The sequence below is a fragment of the Oncorhynchus clarkii genome, chromosome 12, assembly GCF_045791955.1.
Source record: "Oncorhynchus clarkii lewisi isolate Uvic-CL-2024 chromosome 12, UVic_Ocla_1.0, whole genome shotgun sequence".
In the NCBI taxonomy this organism is placed as follows: Eukaryota; Metazoa; Chordata; class Actinopteri; order Salmoniformes; family Salmonidae; genus Oncorhynchus; species Oncorhynchus clarkii.
The window spans coordinates 42913583-42933015 of NC_092158.1; the positions used below are offsets into that span (position 1 = coordinate 42913583).

At 41.5% G+C, this 19433-nt stretch overlaps 1 protein-coding gene across 3 annotated transcripts in view; it reads left to right on the forward strand.

Annotated features, from left to right (window-relative positions):
* LOC139423216 (fasciculation and elongation protein zeta-1-like) overlaps nt 1-18521 on the forward strand; it is a 33457-nt gene extending 14936 nt beyond the window's left edge. Inside the window, exons 2-11 of one of the 3 annotated variants that reach the window (XR_011635814.1) lie at nt 683-1063; nt 6035-6134; nt 7304-7390; nt 10500-10668; nt 14723-15048; nt 15976-16056; nt 16176-16251; nt 16545-16610; nt 17521-17595; nt 18033-18521. Coding sequence is in view for 2 of the 3 variants with exons in the window: in XM_071174972.1 (XP_071031073.1) it covers nt 726-1063; nt 6035-6134; nt 7304-7390; nt 10500-10668; nt 14723-15048; nt 15976-16056; nt 16176-16251; nt 16545-16610; nt 17521-17537 (1260 nt within the window). In the remaining variant the exon portion in view is untranslated. Of the gene's footprint in view, nt 1-682; nt 1064-6034; nt 6135-7303; nt 7391-10499; nt 10669-14722; nt 15049-15975; nt 16057-16175; nt 16252-16544; nt 16611-17520 lie in introns of all 3 variants that reach the window. The other 2 variants (XM_071174972.1, XM_071174973.1) reach the window with 2 other exon arrangements.
* Nucleotides 18522-19433: the final 912 nt, after the last annotated feature.

Here is a 19433-nt window from a genome sequence, read left to right on the forward strand (position 1 = left end):
TGATGGTGCTTAGTACCATTTTGTTGTGACACAGAATTTGCCACAGTGATACATCTATAATTAGCACCTTATCAAAATGTAGGGCTAGCTAAGCTATTTATTTTGTTGAGTGTCGCTCTTAAGACGAGTTAGAAAACATAATGGGTGGCCACGGTATCGTTTTTATAATGACGGTCTGTTCCTGAATCCCTTTCCTCATCAATTAAATCCCACCAGTATTACTTAGTTTCCTACAGTTAATCAGGAATCTCAACTACCATTTTGTCTGTTTTGGGAGTGACTTTGCCACATAAATATCCAATTGAAATTACTCAAGATACCTGAGATGCCATAAAAATATATTATGTGTGAATTTATCATGTAGTCAAGTATTTTTACTCTAGCACAGCACCTGATTCAACTAATCACCAAGCCTTTTTTTTAATCACATGTGCGAGTGCTGATGTAGCAGATACCCGATTTAGCATCACTACTGCCTTCCTGAGACCTTCCTGAGACCTGGCGCCTGGGCTGGGACCCAGACATGCTTCGTATTTTCTGGGTCACTGGTATTGACAGTGTTTAATAATGTGCACCTCTTTGGGATGGATGACAAAATCCTGATCTAATGACGTGAATTGAAAAAAGCAGCCCCATGTAAAGTCCATGTTGTTTTCTAATTTCCCTTCCTTCCTTCTCCTAGGGCTCCTTTCTCTGTCGTTGACTTGTAACTGGAGACACCCACCATGGAGGCTCCCCTTGTGTGCCTGGATGAGGAGTTCGAAGACCTCCGGCCCTGCCGGGTAGAGGACATGGATCGGGCTGTGCCCCTCAGCCGACCCCCCTACAGCACCATCCCCCTGGCCCCAATGGCCCCCCTGGCTCCCATCACCCGCGAGGACTTCTCCGAACTGGAGAACTTCTCAGAGATGATGAGCTTCAAGTCCATGGAGGACCTGGTCAATGAGTTTGACGAGAAGCTGAATGTCTGTTTCCACAACTACAACACCAAGACGGAGGGCCTGGCCCCTGTGCGCAACCAGTCCCACACCGAGGAGGACGAGGAACGGCTGCAGGATGAAGAGTGAGTGTCGGCCACCACCTTTGTGTTTTTGAAGCTTAAGTCTGACTACAGCATAAAGAATATGTGCTTTTGAGATACGAGTTAAAGATACAAATGGTGTATCACGGGGGAGTTATTTTTTTGTTGCTTCAGCTGCTTTCCTTTTGGGTTGTACAATGCACCCCTGTATTATTTTTGATAACATGGCACATCCATTGCAGCAATCTTCTGAGCAAAGCATTGGTCAGCTTGCTTATTTAGGTAGTACATCATGTCTGATGATGTCTTCCTCTTCTGTCTTCAAATTGCATACTTTTGTGGCTATACAGTCCCATTCGTAAGGCACACCATTTACTTCAATCAGAGCATGTAAATTCTGGGTTTGGTGTGAAACGAGCAGGTATGAACACTACACCTATGCATTCAGTACAGTTCAGATAGAATCCCACAAGGCATCACAGCTATCAGTTAAACAGAGCATTAGCTGATGTACCATTACTACAATGAGCTCAGAAAGTATTGGGACAGTGACACATTTTTTGTTGTTTTGGTTCTGTACTACAACACTTTTGGATTTGAAATGATACAATGACTGTGGTTCAAGTGCAGAGTTGGAACTTTAACTTTATCCATATCGGGGGAACCATTTAGAAATTACAGCACATTTTGTACATAGTCCCCTAATTTTACGGGACCAAAAGTAATGGTACAAATTCACTTATGTGTATTAAAGTAGTCAAAAGTTTAGTATTTGTTCCCAAATTCCTAGCACACAGTTATTACATCAAGGTTGTCACTCTACAAAACTTGTTGAATGCATTTACTGTTTGTTTTGGTTGTGTTTCAGATTTCAGAATTTTGTGCCACTAGAAATTAATGGTAAATAATATATTGTGTTATTTGGAATAATTTTTTATTGTAAATAAGAATAAAAGATGTTTCTAAACACTTCTACATTCATGTGAACGCTACCATGATTATGGATAGTCCTGAATGAATCGTGAATAATGATGAGTGAGAAAGTTAGACGCACAAATCTCTCACCATTACAGTAATAGAGGAGGTTAGCATTTTTTGTGGGGGTATGATATTTGAGTGTCTGTAACTTTCTCACTCATCATTATTCACGATTCATTCAGGACTATCCATAGTCATGGTAGCGTCCACATGAATGTAGACGTGTTTAGAAACATGTTGTTTACAATTAAAGTGACTCCAAATGACACAATACATTATTTACCATTCATTTGTATGGGACACAAAATGATCTGAAACACAACCAAAACAAACAACTTTTTAGAGTCACAAACGTGATGTAGTCATTGCGTGCTAAGAATATGGAACCAAATACTTAACTTTTGACTACTTTAATACACATATAAGTGAATTTGTCCCAATACCTTTGGTCGCCTAAAAATGGGAAGACTATGTACAAACAGTGCTGTCGTTTCTAAACGGTTCATCCAGTGTGGATGAAAATACCCTCAAATTAAAGTGGAGAGTCTGCACTTCAACCTTATAGTCTTTGTGTCATTTCACATCCAAAGTGTGTCACCAATACCTTCGGAGCTCACTGTATGTCATTATTTAACATTGTTCAAACAGTACCACTGCATATCTCATGACCCAACTCTCAGATCCTATGATGACCAACGTTGAAGCTGTTACTCAGCCTACCTCACAGCCGACCAAATCGCCCACCAGCAAAAACCACAACAACACACCCCAGCAGTCCACAGTCGGGATAGGCCTTGAATTATTCCATGTATTTTTGTACTCTCTTGTTCCTCTGTTGGTCTGTCTACTGCCTCTACCAGCAGGCAACCAGAACTCCCATTCGCCAACAGCCTTTGAAGAGAAAATGCAGACATTCTCACATTGGGTGGAAATAAACCCTCTTGCTAAGAATAGCTTTGTTGTATGTGACCTTGGGTATGCCTATTGATTCATATTCAGAATTCATTATGATATAATATTACAAAGATGTATGTTGGGGATGCTATTGTTAGCATGTGGGTGTGCCTAAATGACGTTTTTGCTTATCTATTCTACAGTACACCACAGAGTTAGACACCGCATCATATGATGTTTCTGATTTGAATGTTTTGAAATTGGTTCCTCCATCACTATCCATGTAGTGACGCAAGGAACATAGACACATTCACCTGTTGCAAGCTTGATCCTTTATGTTATGCGACACAGTTGTTGGAATGATTGGTTAAATCTAAGTTCCAGATTAACTAAAGGTTTGCAAATACACTGCTAAAGGGAACACTAAAATAACACATCCTAGATCTGAATGAATGAAATATTCTTATTAACTACTTTTTTCTTTACATAGTTGAATGTGCTGACAACAAAATCACACAAAAATGATCAATGCAAATCAAATTTATCAACCCATGGAGGTCTGGATTTGGAGTGGAAAACCACACTACAGGCTGATCCAACTTTGATGTAATGTCCTTAAAACAAGTCAAAATGAGGCTCAGTAGTGTGTGTGGCCTCCACGTGCCTGTATGACCTCCCTACAACGCCTGGGCATGCTCCTGATGAGGTGGCGGATGGCCTCCTGAGGGATCTCCTCCAGACCTGGACTAAAGCATCCGCCAACTCCTGGACAGTCTGTTGGTGGATGGAGCGAGACATGATGTCCCAGATGTGCTCAATTGGAATCAGGTCTGGGGAACGGGCGGGCCAGTCCAGTCCATAGCATCAATGTCTTCCTATTGCAGGAACTGCTGACACACTCCAGCCACATGAGGTCTAGCATTGTCTTGCATTAGGAGGAACCCAGGGCCAACCGCACCAGCATATGGTCTCACAAGGGGTCTGAGGATCTCATCTCGGTATCTAATGGCAGTCAGGCTACCTCTGGCGAGCACATGGAGGGCTGTGCGGCTCCCCAAAGAAATGCCACCCCACACCAGGGCTGACCCTGGTGGAGGATGTTGCAGGCAGCAGAACATTCTCCACGGCGTCTCCAGACTGTCACGTCTGTCACATGTGCTCAGTGTGAATCTGCTTTCATCTGTGAAGAGCACAGGGCGCCAGTGGCGAATTTGCCAATCTTGGTGTTCTCTGACAAATGCCAAACGTCCTGCACGGTGTTGGGCTGTAAGCACAACCCCCACCTGTGGACGCCGGGCCCTCATACCACCCTCATGGAGTCTGTTTCTGACCGTTTGAGCAGACACATGCACATTTGTGGCCTGCTGGAGGTCATTTTGCAGGGCTCTGGCAGTGCTCCTCCTGCTCCTCCTTGCACAAAGGCGGAGGTAGCGGTCCTGCTGCTGGGTTGTTGCCCTCCTACGGCCTCCTCCACGTCTCCTGATGTACTGGCCTGTCTCCTGGTAGCGCCTCCATGCTCTGGACACTACGCTGGCAGACACAGCAAACCTTCTTGCCACCGCTCGCATTGATGTGCCATCCTGGATGAGCTGCACTACCTGAGCCACTTGTGTTGGTTGTAGACTCCGTCTCATGCTACCACTAGAGTGAAAGCACCGCCAGCATTCAAAAGTGACCAAAACATCAGCCAGGAAGCATAGGAACTGAGAAGTGGTCTGTGGTTGTCACCTGCAGAACCACTCCTTTATTGGGGGTGTCTTGCTAATTGTCTATAATTTCCACCTGTTGTCTATTCCATTTGCACAACAGCATGTGACATTTTTTGTCAATCAGTGTTGCTTCCTAAGTAGACAGTTTGATTTCACAGAACTGTGATTGACTTGGAGTTACATTGTGTTGTTTAAGTGTTCCCTTTAGTTTTTTGAGCAGTGTATATGGGACGGTGCTGTACCAGTTAGTTCCTGTTTGGCAGATGGAGAGGTGTGTATGTGTGTGTGTTGTGAACAACACAACAGGCATGACCTGTGAGGTCATGAGTCCCGATGAATGGCTGCTTGTTTCCTGTTTGGCGCATGGCTGGGCAGTGCCACTAAGAGGAGGGTAGGGTGTGGGTGCCATGCCAAGCTGGATGGAAAACAAAGAAAGCGTAAACAAAGGGAGAGTTCTACTCTGGTCATTTTCACAAGGCTGCAGCCTTGATTGGACCGAGGTGCTTATAGTTCGAGGAGGACCTGTACAATGCTGTAAGGGGCTGTTTTTATCTATACTTCTTCACATTGGACACCTTTAAAAAATGTTTTAATCTGTGGGCTTTTCTTTAATTGTTAGTTGACAGTGTGCATTGCAGCCTGGAGTGCAATACGGAGGATTATGATGTGCATTTTGATGTTATTTATTATGTTGGCAAGTTGAGGGACAGAATTGGGAACAAAGCACAATTATGTCATGTGAACATCTCCTCCTCTGAATTCACTGTCTGCAAATGGTCAACGGAACACTAATAGAAGGAAATGGCTGCAGATATACAATTGATAATTTCTATCAAATATGATTTGGGTAGAGGAGGGTCATCTAGAGAGGAAGAGAAAGATGGTCCTCTTATGTAATCCATCCTCCTCTCAATTCTTTAAATCACAAACCGGCACTGGATTTGGGATTAGGCTTCTGTGCCAAACAAAAAGCCTATTTCCAGATAGTTGCAGCCTTGAGGACTGATAGTGTATTGTGCTTTGTTGTGAATGTCCTGATCATTCAAGCGTCGTTGGCTGTGTGTTTGTCTTGTGTTGCAGTGTATGCGATGACCTGTTACAATGTTGGTGGTTGTGTGTTTGTCTTGTGGTGCAGTGTATGAGATGACCTGTTACAATGTTGGTGGTTGTGTGTTTGTCTTGTGTTGCAGTGTATGAGATGACCTGTTACAATGTTGGTGGTTGTGTGTTTGTCTTGTGTTGCAGTGTATGAAATTACCTGTTACAATGTTGGTGGTTGTGTGTTTGTCTTGTGTTGCAGTGTATGAAATTACCTGTTACAATGTTGGTGGTTGTGTGTTTGCATCTGTTTGTTTTTTTTTGTTGCATTTTTACTGTGTACTTCTGTTGTGTTGCAGTGACTGAATGTGTGTATGTGTTGTCCATGTTTCAGTGTGTGGGATGCGCTGACGGATAACTACGTCCCTTCCTCTGTCTCCAGCTGGGACGACCCCAACTCAGAGGGATTCAACGGCAACCTCTCCGATCAGGAGGTAACACTTTCTAATATACTTCATTATAATTTAAAGTCATTGGAAGAATCGTCTTTCTCTCCCTTCTCACCTGGAAAGACCTGAAACATTTTGAGATAAGTTTGAAAGACTATCTTGAAATTGCATTTTTCTTTAAGACTTTTAGTCTTATTTGAATGGATTTCAGAACAATTGGATTTCATATTTGTATTATCAATTGGATTCTAGAGCAAGGAATGGGCTTTTCTGCTCAAAACCTCTTTCATGTGTGACTGACTAGTGTGTTCTGAAGGGAGGCAATGTGCGAGGACGTGCTGTAACTGAGCAACGTCTTAGAAAGAATGCTAGCTAGAGTGTGCTGGCTGGCAGGCTGGCTGACTGACTGGATGTCATTCATGCCTTGAGGTTGTGGTGCTGACGTCACCTGACCTGACACCAAAAATCAAGGCTGAGCTGCCTTGACTGCCTGCTACTCAGTATCAGTCAACCACCCTCCTCCTCCTACGCCCTCTCCTCCACTAATCTGCTCTCACATGCAACTCCAGGCACTCAAAGAGTCAGGGCCAAGGCTCAGGGCTGGGTCAGGGCCAAGGCTCAGGGCTGGGTCAGGGTCAATACGCAGACACACAGTCTCCAGCAGAAGCTATAAGAGACTCTACAGACATTGAAAAAGCAGTCCATCAGCATTTAGTCTTCTATGCCCCCGGTTTAGATAATTACTGATTGATATCCTTGCAGGGATAAACTTGGCTGAGACCAACGGCATAAGAACAATGAGCATCAAAAGCAATATTTTTTAGAGGAAAGTAGAAAACAAACAGTCAATAGATAGAATCATGGCAATTTGAATGCGACTAAGCACAACCCGAACACTTTCAAGATGGCTTCCAAACTCGAGGGGCAGAAATTTTATTTTCAGATGAAGAGCAGAGAAGGGAATGATGGGTTCAAATTTGGGGAATGTTCATTAGCTCCCCAAACGCCAATGCTAATATGCTAAAGCTAAATTCAATATGGGTGAATGGCTTTTCTGTAATCTTATTTTTCGAATGCTAAGATGCTAGCGCTAACACCACTGGGGGTAAACCTTGTTTCCATGGTTTCTATTTCTAATACTAAGAAGTTAAGATTCCACTAATGTGGCTGAAGGGGTTTCCATGGTTTCATTCGTTCTCTCTCGCATTCTCCAGATTCATGAAAAAGAGGAGGAGGAGATGAACGAGAAGAACGACAATGCCAATTGCCTGAGTGAGGAGCCTCTTATCACTGCTGATCAGGTGACTAAAGACACATGTACTTTCTGTTATACAAACAACTTGGTAGTACTTCCAGTTACAGTGCCTTCAGAAAGTATTGACACCCCTGGACTTTTTCCACATTTTGTTGTGTTACAGCCTGGCCTTCACACAATATCCCATAATGTTCAAGTGGAATAATGTTTTTAACAAATTCTTATAAATGTATAAAAAATGAAACACTTAAATGTCTTGGGTCAATAAGTATTCAATCCCTTTGTTATGGCAAGCCTAAAGAAGTTCAGGAGTAAAAATCTGCTTAACAAGTCACATACGTTTCATGGACTCGCTTTGTGTGCAATAATACTGTTTAACATGATTTTTGAATGACAACCTCATCTCTGTACCCCATACATACAAATATATGTAAGGTCTCTCAGCTGAGCAGTGAATTTCAAACACAGATTTAACCACAAAGACCAGGGAGGTTTTCCAATGCCTCGCAAAGAAGGGCACCCATTGGTAGATGGGTAAAAAAACTAAAAGCAGACATTGAATATTCCTTTGAGCATGGTGAATTTATTAATTACACTTTGTATGGTGTAACAATACACCCAGTCACTGCAAAGATATAGGCGGCCTTCCTAACTCAGTTGCCAGAGAGGAAGGAAACCACTCAGGGATTTCACAATGAGGCCAATGGTGACTTCAAAACAGTTATAGAGTTTAATGGCTGTGATAGGAGAAAACTGAGGATGGATCAACAACATTGTAGTTACTCCTCAATACTAACCTAAAAGACAGAGTGAAAAGAAGGAAGCCTGTACAGAATACAAATATTCCAAAACATGCATCCTGTTTGCAACAAAAGCACTAAAGTAAAACTGCAAAAAATATTGCAAAGAAATTACATTTATGTCCTGAGTACAAAGCATTTATGTCCTGAGTACCACTCTTCATATTTTCAAGCATGGTGGTGGCTGCTTCATGTTAAGGGTATGCTTGTCATCTTCATTTTTGAGGGTGGCTAAAAAGAAACAGAATAGAGCTAAGCATAGGCAAAATCCTAGAGGAAAACCTGGTTCAGTCTGCTTTCCAACAGACACTGACAGAAAATTCACCTTTCAGCAGGACAATAACCAAAAACACAATGCCAAATCTACACTGGATATGCTTACCAAGACAACATTGACTGTTACTGAGTGGCCTAGTTACAGTTTTGACATAAATTGGCTTGAAAATCTATGGCAAGATTTGAAAATGGCTGTCTAGCAATGATCAACAATCAACTTGACAGAGCTTAAATAATTATTTAAATAATAAATGTGCAACTATGGTACAATCCATGTGTGCAAATCTCTTAGAGACTTCCCCAGAAAGACTCACAGATGTAATCACTGCTAAAGGTAATTCTAATATGTATTGATTCAGGTGTGTGAATACTTATGTAAATTAGATATTTCCATATTTACTTTTCAATAAATGTACTTACATTTCTAAAAACATATTTTCATTATGGTGTATTGTGTGTAGATGGGTGAGATAACATATATTTAATACATTTTGAATTCAGGCTGTAACACAACAAAATGTGTAATAAGTCAAGGGATATGAATACTTTCTGAAGGGACTGGTCCTAGGTTATTTAGACAGTTAAAAAAAAATATATGAAAGTAGAATACATTAAAGCCCAATAAAATAACAGTGGTTAAAAAAGCCAAGGCGAAAAGTATTGCAAGACTATACTCTATATATTCAAAAGTACATGGACACCCCTTCAAATTAGTGGATTCGGCTAGTTCAGCCACACCTGTTGCTGACAAATCGAGCACACAGCCATGCAATCTCCATAGACAAACATTGGCAGTAGAATGGCTTTACTGAAGAGCTGAGTGACTTTCAATGTGGCACTGTCATAGGATGCCACCTTTCCAACAAGTCACATTTTTGCTCTGCTAGAACTGCCCTGGTCAACTGTAAGTGCTGTTAATGTGAAGTGGAAACATCTAGGAGCAACAGTGGTTCAGCCGCGAAGTGGTAGGCCACACAAGCTCACAGAACGGGACCACTGAACAGGACCACGGGAGTGCTGAAGCGTGTAGCACGTAAATAACGTCTGTCCTCGATTGCAACACTCATTACTGAGTTCCAAACTACCTCTGGAAGCAACGTCAGCACAATAACTGTTTGCCGGGAGCTTCAAGAAATGGGTTTCCATGGCCGAGCAGCTGCACACAAACCTAAAATTAACATGCGCAATGCCAAGCGTTGGCTGGAGTGGTGTAAATCTCACTGCCATTGGACTCTGGTACAGTGGAAACACGTTCTCTGGATTGATGAGTCATGCTTCAACATCTGGCAGTCCGTCGGACGAATCTGGGTTTGGCAGATACCAGAAGAACGCTACCTGCCCCAAAGCATAGTGCCAACTGTAAAGTTTGGTGGAGACAGAATAATGGTCTGTGGCTGTTTTTCATGGTTCGGGCAGGGCCCCTTAGTTCCAGTGAAGGGAAGTCTTAATGCTACAGCATTCAATGACATTGTAGACGATTCTGTGCTTCCAATTTTGTGGCAACAGTTTGGGGAAGGCCCTTTCCTGTTTCAGCATGACCATGCCCCTGTGCACAATGCGAGGTTGATACAGAAATGGTTTGTCGAGATCGATATGGAAGAACTTGACTGGCCTGTGCAGAGCCCTGACCTCATCCCCATCAAACACCTTTGGGATAAATTGGAACACCGACTGCGATCCAGGTGTAATCGCCCAACATCAGTGCCCGACCTCACTAATGCTCTTGTGTCTGAATGGAATCAAGTAACCGTAGCAATGTTCCAACATCTAGTGGAAAGCCTTCCCAGAAGAGTGGAGGCTGTTATAGCAGCAAAAGGGGGACCAAATCCATATTCATGTGAATGATTTTGGAATGAGATGTTTGACTAGCAGGTGTCCACATACTTTTGGTAATGTAGTATATGTCAAGTAGCTCCATTCTGCGTTACCTCTTGGACTACTGCACATGAATAATGAATGCCTGATGACCATGGAATGTTTACCTATTGGTGATGCATAGATTCTTTAAGTGCTATTTGTGAAAGTGTATGTATTCCTCTACCTTCCCGCAATCCCTTCCTCGATCACTCTCTCTCCAAGGTCATTGAGGAGATAGTTGAGATGATGGAGAACTCTCCGGACCCTGGTGAGACCGAGGAGGAGGACGAGGAAGAGAGTGGACACTCCTCATCCAAGACCAGCCCATCCCTTCTGGAGGAGATTAGACAGCTGTCCCAGGCCTCCAATAACAACATGCCCTCCTATGAAGGTAAGTGTACAAAAACTAATGTTGCCTGAAGGGTTAAACACCAAGTCACATAAACCAAGGAGTTGAATAAACAGAAGGGAGTGCCAATTTAAGCAATTCAACATCCAATTAACATTGTCATTGGAGACACCTTTTCCCAAATTCAATTTCCTGTCCATACAATACTGTGTAAAAATAAAGTGACCTTTGATCTCATAGTGGTTAAGTATGTGCAGAGCTGGCTCTATGAGCATTGATTGTGAAATAAATAACCTTGTAAGAGACATATGTACACTTGTTTGAGTTCATGCCTAGGCTTTAGCTCAGCAGGCTATTGCACTGCTTGTAGGACTTTGATTGTGTGAGGGGTCATAGATCAGACAATATGTAAGTGTTGTCAGTTTACCTGAGTAAACATCTGGATATTTCATCAGTCTTCAGTCTCTATGGTGAATGTAGTGCAAAAAGGATAAATAACTGGATAAAGCTGCAGCAGGCATTTTTTTATATGAGTCTCTCGTTTCAGAGGGCCAAGGCACGCACTCAATATGGTTCCCTGTGGAAAGACATATTGTGTGACCATGTGGCTCCCCTGCATGAGAGACATGTTTCCTGCTTAGTGTGTGTGTGTTTATGGAAGCACATTTGGGTATATGTCTGTGAATCCATATGTCTGTGTGTAGATGCACTGCATGTGTTTGAGTATTTCTTTGTATTTGGAATTGGGTGTGTCGTCTTAAATATGTTTTTCGCAAAGTCGGTTTACTTCCAGAAATATAAGTCATATTAGACAGCATCCACAGTCACAGAAACAGTCAAAGGCTAGTTACTCTACTCAGAATTTAATATCAAGGTAATGAAACATTTAAATGGATGATGTACAAGTGATATCATCCCACTTATGTCATCTACTGAATACAGCAGGACTATTTAATTCCTGCCCCTTGAGGTCTGAAGTGGTACTTGGCCCATATTCATAAAGTATCTCAAAGAGTGATGATCTAGGATCCATATTGCTTTAAAAATAATAATAATAATAATTCATCAAAGTACTGTGCATTCGGAAAGTATTCAGACCCCTTCACTTTTTCTACATTGTGCTACTTTACAGCGTTATTCTAAAATGGATTTACAAAAATCTACACACAATACCCCATAATGACAAAGCAAAAACAGGTTTTTATAAAAATTAAAAAAACAGAAATATTACATTTACATACATATTCAGACCCTTTACTCAGTACTTTGTTGAAGCACCTTTGGCAGCAATTACAGCCTTTAGTCTTCTTGGGTATGATGCTACAAGCTTGGCACACCTGTATTTGGGGAGTTTCTCCCATTCTTCTCTGCAGGTCCACTCAAGCTCTGTCAGGTTGGATGGGGATCGTTGCTGCACAGTAATTTTCAGGTCTCTCCAGAGATGTTCGATCGGGTTCAAGTCCGGGCTGTGACTGGGTCACTCAAGGACATTCAGAGACTTGTCCCTAATCCACTCCTACGTTGTCTTGGCTGTGTGCTTAGGGTCGTTGTCCTGTTCGCCCCAGTCTGAGGTCCTGAGCACTCTGGAGCAGGTTTTCATCAAGGATCTCTCTGCACTTTGCTTCGTTCATCTTTCCCTCGATCCTGACTAGTCTCCCAGTCCCTGCCACAGATAAACATCCTAACAACATGATGCTGCCTACACCATGCTTCACCGTAGGGATGGTATTGGCCAGGTGATGAGCAGTGTCTGGTTTCCTCCAGACATGACGCTTGGCATTCAGGCCAAAGAGTTCAATCTTGGTTTCATCAGACCGGAAGATCTTGTTTCTCATCGTCTGAGAGTCCTTTAGGTGCCTTTTGGCAAACTCCAAGCGGCCTGTCATGTGCCTTTTACTGAGGAGTGGCTTCCGTCTGGCCACTACCATAAAAGCCTGATTAGTGGAGTGCTGCAGAGATGGTTGGCTTTCTAGAAGGTTCTCCCATCTCCACAGAGGAGCTCTGGAGATCTGTCAGTGACCATCAGGTTCTTGGTCACCTCCCTGACCAAGGCCCTTCTCCCCCGATTGCTCAGTTTAGCCAGGAGGCCAGCTCTAGGAAGAGTCTTGGTGGTTCCAAACTACTTCCATTTAAGAATGATGAATGCCACTGTGTTCTTGGGGACATTCAATGCTGCAGAAATGTTTTGGTACCCTTCCCAAGATCTGTGCCTCGACACAATTCTGCCTCGGAGGTCTACGGACAATTCCTTCAACCTCATAGCTTGGTTTTTGTTCTGAAATTATATAGATAGGTGTTCACCTTTCCAAATCATGTCCAATCATTTGAATTTACCACAGGTGGACTCTAAGTTGTAGAAACATCTCCGGGATGATCGTATGGAAACACGATGCACCTGAGCTCAATTTCGTGTCTCATAGCAAAGGGTCTGAATACTTTTGTAAATAAGGTATTTATGCTTTTTATTTTTAATAAATGTGAAAAAATGTCTATGGTCATTATGGGGTATTGTGTGTAGATTGACTTTTTTTATTTAATCCATTTTAGAATAAGGCTGTAACGTAACAAAATGTGACTTGGAGTTACATTGTGTTGTTTAAGTGTTCCCTTTATTTTTTTGAGCAGTGTATAAAGCTTGATATACTGTAATGTACTATAATTTTGATTTTACTTTACAGTAAGTTTTAGAGATGTACTGTATGTAACAAATGCATCCCCTAAATAGCTAAAAAGATGAAGCTGCTGGGGTCTTTTTAATGGGGGATTTTCACACTGCTTTACAAAAATTGCATTGGCCAATACAGTACTGTAATATCGTAATATATGCCATTTAATATACGTGGGAATAGAACCCACAACTCTGGTGTTGCTAGTGCCATGCTCTTACTCACTGAGCCACAAAGGACCACTACAATACATAAGTACAATACATTAAGAAAATACAAGTCAAAGGTTTATGATTGCATCACCATGAGTGTGCCATCCTCCTTCAGGCTATAGATGAGGTATGCAATGACAGACCTATGTCAGCCTTGGATTTGTCATGACAAACGTTTTTTCCTCAGGTGCATGAACAATGAAGACATTTGCTGTGATGTTGATGAGAACCTACCAAATGTTCAAGACAGGCTTGGTGCAAACTAGTTACTGCTAAACATTGTTTCTTTCATTCATTTCATTTGATTACAGTACACCTACAGTGTAATTATATCTGAACAATACATGTACTTTTTGCATCAATGATTGTGGAACATTTCTTCAATAATTCCAACTTTAATCACACATGGGATAAAAATGATGGAAATGTGAGTTTCAGTAAATTTTGATGGGTAGTGCAGGTGTATTGAAAACAGTGTTATGTACTGTAATTTACAGTACAACATTCAACGTTTTGAAACCTGTATCTTGCATTTTTTTGCTCTTGGATTAACTTCTATCTTTTTTATAACTACTGTTCATGCAGAAAATACTCTCATGTTTTGGTGATTAAATCAATTTTCGCTTGCTATTTCACAGTAAACATATATTTTTGGATCAATTGTTGTGTGGTGAAAGATGTCTCCAAACCAAATGAATGCACAATAAAAGGTTTTGAATATAAGACTTACAAGTGTTACCAGTTCGGAGATTTGTACTAAGAGTTTAGAAAATTCACCACATACAGTACTTGTGAAAATAGCACCAAAGCGATAAAAAAAAAAAAAAACTGTGATATCTGATCTTAAATCAGCACTCCTACTCTGAGACGCTTTATGAATACGGGACCAGGTTTTATTTTTTACCTAGACGTTTGTCATTGTTTGGCCAGAGAGTTCACTTCGTCCTGATGCGCCAGGTCTGAGTCAATCCCTGATAATAATGATAACCAGAAATGCTTTGGCCCTCGAGAGAAGCAATTCGATATCCCTTGTACAGTATATAATATTATGCATATTGAATCTCGGTTCACCTCTATGTACAGTTAGCCTGGTCCCAGATCTGTTAGTGACAACGATTGTAGGAGTTGGCTATACAGGACAAACAGATCTGGGCTCCAGGCTAAGGTATAGTAGCTCCATACCAGACCATGCCTCTCTCTCTCTCCCTCTCTCTCCAGGCCTAAGTCTGATGCCCAGCTCAGCCCTGGTGGAGCTGCTGTGCCGGGTGGAGTCGGCCATCATGGAGTACTCCGAGGAGCTGGTCACCCAGCTGGCACGCCGTGACGAGTTGGAGTTTGAGAAGGAGGTGAAGAACACGTTCATCACGGCCCTCATGGATGTGCAGAACCGCCAGAAGGAGCAGCGGGACACGGGCAAGCGCCGGCGCCGGAGCGATAAGGGCCTCAGTCTGCAGGGTAACGCGGTAACCACGACCGTGGTTGGTGGTACTACTACTACAACCACTGCCCACACGGACTCCAAGCCCGCCTCTATGCCTATGAAGGTAAGCACTGAGGGAGGGAGATAAATGAGCGAGGCGGGGGTATGTTTGTATGGGCAATGGTATTAGTGTATAGGCTGATGGTGGTGTGTCTGTGTCTGTCTGTCACACGCACACGCACGCACACACACACACACACCACACACACAAGCATGAGTGTCTGTGTGTTAATGTCTATACGGATGCATTTCCAAGCCAGGCAGCACTCTTTTTCTCTCTCTCTGCCTCCCACACCGTCATGGATAATGGACATAGAGGCCATTAGGCCCTAACTGCACACATTTTTTTGTTTTGTTATTACAAACTGCACTTACGGGAAGAAAAACCAACACAGTACTCAGAGGAATTGACCATAGGTTCTTATACAGTAAAAGCATAGACCAGCCTGTCCATATCCAGGAACAAATTAACAACACTTAACAGCCCCTCTTTACTCATAGCAAAGGACACGCTTGTGTTTACCTGTCCAGTACCATGGTAGTTTTATCTGTTTAGTAATGACAATGTAGGAATGGAGTCAATTTCTGTAGCCCTGATCATGATGTACAACCAGTCTATATACAATTGACGTGGTAATGTCTGATTTTAATGTCACAAGCATTCATGACGGCTCCTTTTAAATGAACAGCCTTTATGAATGCTGTTAGGTTACATGCATTATAAAACACACTCTTATGCATACTATATTCATAAAAGCGCCTCATAAGCTTTATAAATGCATAGATAACTGATAACTGCATTTAGAATGCATAGATAACTGATAACTGCATTTAGAATGCATAGATAACTGATAACTGCATTTAGAATGCATAGATAACTGATAACTGCATTTAGAATGCATCACAAGACAGCTGTCTCATAGAAAGTGTTACTGTGTTGTGGTGACAGAGGGTCGTTGTCACTCACAGCTGGTGATTGTCTGTGTTCCAGCGTTTTAGTATGGAGGGCCTGTCCAACATCCTGCAGACTGGCATCAGACAGACGTTTGGCAGCACAGGGACAGACAAACAGGTGAGACACTTAAGCTTTTACAGCTCCTAGCCACCAAAGATATCAGTGTGTTAAATCTACAATGATTCAACACTGCTACGTCACTTCCCTAACGGTCTCTCTTTGTCTTTGTTGTTCAGTATCTAAACACGGTAATTCCATATGAGAAGAAAGCAACTCCTCCAACTGTGGACGACCTCCAGATGATCACCAATAGTAAGTAGGCGGGATAATGCAATTGAATGCTAAGCTAATGGGTCGTTTTCCACGTTTGGGTTAGCTGGTCATACGACCACATTCCCAAATGTTCAACTCAGTTTAAATTTTCATTGGACAGACATACAAATTGACCCTCAAAATGTGTTTTGTTCAGTTAGAACCTCCTTTTCAATTTGATTAGTCTCTGTCCCACATAGCAGCTATACAAGTAGCATAGCTCAGAAATGTGCCAATGCCCAGCACTACACTCAGTGCTAAGAACCACCTTGTTTTGATTTGATCCCCCACAGTTCTTTACGCCATGAAGGAGGACAGTGAGAAGGTGCCTACACTGCTAACTGACTACATATTAAAAGGTAACTAATGCTTGATTAGGTTTAGAAACACTTAACATTACACAGGTATTACTCCAAGCGTAAGGGAATAACTCATTGAATACAATTATATTATCCAAGTAAAGACAACAAAAGTGGAAAGTACAGGATCTACTTACTAGCCTGATACATAAAGGGGCTATCCCACTGGTATAATAGTTAAGTGAACCCTGTTCCGATGGGAAACTCCAGTGTTTGCATATCGAATGTTTAATAGAATCAGCTGAGATTGCACCAATCGGATTCAAACAACACTTCCTACCCTAATATGGCTATTTAAATGGACCAGATCTACACACACATCATCTGCTGCTGCATTGCGGCTCTACTATAATAATATGGCTATTTAAATGGACCATATGCCATTTAGCAGCCACTTTTATCCAAAGCGACTTAGTCAAGCATGCATACATTTTACATATGAGTGGTCCCAGGAATCAAACCCACTACCCTGGCATTTCATGCGCCATGCTATACCAAAGGACCAAGCTAAGCTGTATGCTTGGCATGTTTTTGCTGCTTAATGTTGTTGCTGCAACTATTGCTGCCACCTGCTATGTGTTGTCTGTTTTCTGCTAGCCTACCACCACCCCAGCCTCCACCCGTTTGGTTTGTTACCATCAGGGGGATTGGAATATCTCTCTCACTGCCTGTAGTTTATTATAATGGTAATGGGTTGTCTTCTATTTTCTAATAAATGGTTCAATTCATGTGAATTTCCTGTCTGAACTTATTTAATTTGAAATGTGCCTGTAAGAAAAAAAAGGCTCATTATAATGTTTTTCAGCTAATTTGATTAGCACAGTTGACGAAGACTAGGTGACATTATGATGATAATTATTATAACGATGATTGAAGTATTCCCAATTATCAATCTATTTTTCTTCTCCAGTGCTGTGTCCCACTTAAAGAATTCAAGCCATGGGCTGCTCTCTGACGGAGACTTCTGAGAGGGCTCTCCAATCTGGTAACCATCCACCCCTCCTCCAGTCCAAGCTGCATGAGCTCCCCCCTGTTTCATAATCAGCCATGGATCATTACCATCTAAATCATTGTACCTTACTCATGTAATAAAACTACTGCCTTTTGCTGAGCTCACCTTGTCCTTCCTGCACACTAAGATCCGTCCAGAGCCAAAATGGCAGCCGCCTGAATACTAGTGTATGGGGCCACTGTACCCCTGTTGAAGAACTGACTAACTGATCTCTATTCAGAGCATGATAAGCTAATACTGACCACACAGTTATACAGGGATTCATTTTTAGTTTTATTTTCTATTTTTTACAGAGATGATTTGATATCAGATATTAACATGGCTATGTTTTACTTCACTGTACCTCAGGCCTAAAAGGAGTTTGGTTCTTATGCCATTTTGTCTGTCTGCCCATATGTCACCTTGTACAGATTATTGAGGATTGATGGGTTCAACATAAATGTCGGAAATCTGGACTGAACATTTCTCTCATTGTTCGAGGACAATAACCTGTAAACGTAACAAATTTGAATAAAAAAGCCATTGACCTTTTCTGCCATGCTAGTACTGTAGCTTAATATTACGGGTGCAGTATATTTAAATGTTTTTGTTACTTCAACCAATAATGTTTGAATATTCAGTGCTCTTCAGACTTTTGATAATTGATTTACTGTGATCTAATATATATAGGCCATCATGTACTGTTGTTTTGTTTATTTTATACTTTTATTTAATGAATAATCAGAGTATGTGTCACCCCATTCTGTCACATGGAGTTTTATCATTGAGTTTTCATTGTCACTGATGACATGGGCTCATTTGAATACGGTATAGGCTTACGTATTTATGAATTCCTGTGAGCCACGTAGGAGAATACTACACTGCTAATCGCAAGTTCAAATAAACATGCTACCCTAAAACTGTGTGCCAGACGTGTTTTTTTTGTCCCTTCTCTCTCTGCGGACTGAATCAAGGCAACACAACCCACTTGGAACAACCTCCGATGTTGTTTTAACATAATTCGTCAACATATTGTGACATGGAATCTACGTGGAAAAGACATTGGATTTGAAAAAAGTAATCAACATTATTATTTTAATATAATTTTTTATATTATTATAGTAATAACAACGTTATTTTAAGGGTGAAATCTCAACCACAGGACTAGGTCGTCATGGTAACTAAATTTCAACACCGAGAAACCTTGTAAAAAACATGTTGAACTTGTACCTTTAAAACAACATCAGATCTTCAACGTTATATCCACTATCAGAAAGTGTGGGCAGCACTTCCTACTGGAGAATTGCATTATCTACAGCTCCCCTTTGGTCTACCATCTAGGGTTTTAACCAAGTCCAGCGCTGTTTAGCTATGATATTTGTCACTGACTATTACCAATGTGCTATTGTGAGAATGATTGCTGAAAGACCTCTACCTAAAAACTAAATAGATTCACTGTTGCTAATTCATTCCAAAGAGCAAATGAAATGTGACATTTATCATCAATTATGCTTTTAGGCCTATATTGCATTTGCAGTCATCAACAATTGTTTAAATTCAACCTAGAATTCAACTTAAAATAGACAATAAAATAGGCCTAGGGTTTCAAGCTCGTTGATTTCAAATGTAATGATATTTAGTGACATTGAATGGTGTTTGGATGTCAATGCAACCAAATATCAACATTTGAAGGAGATCTACTGTATCTTCTGTTTGGATAGTTCCATCTGTGCCACTGATTTAGCCTATGGCTTTAATTTCAGTTTGTCTACAAATTAATAATTTATGTGTTGGATTCACATCTCCATCTCAACCAAAAATGACTTAGAGTT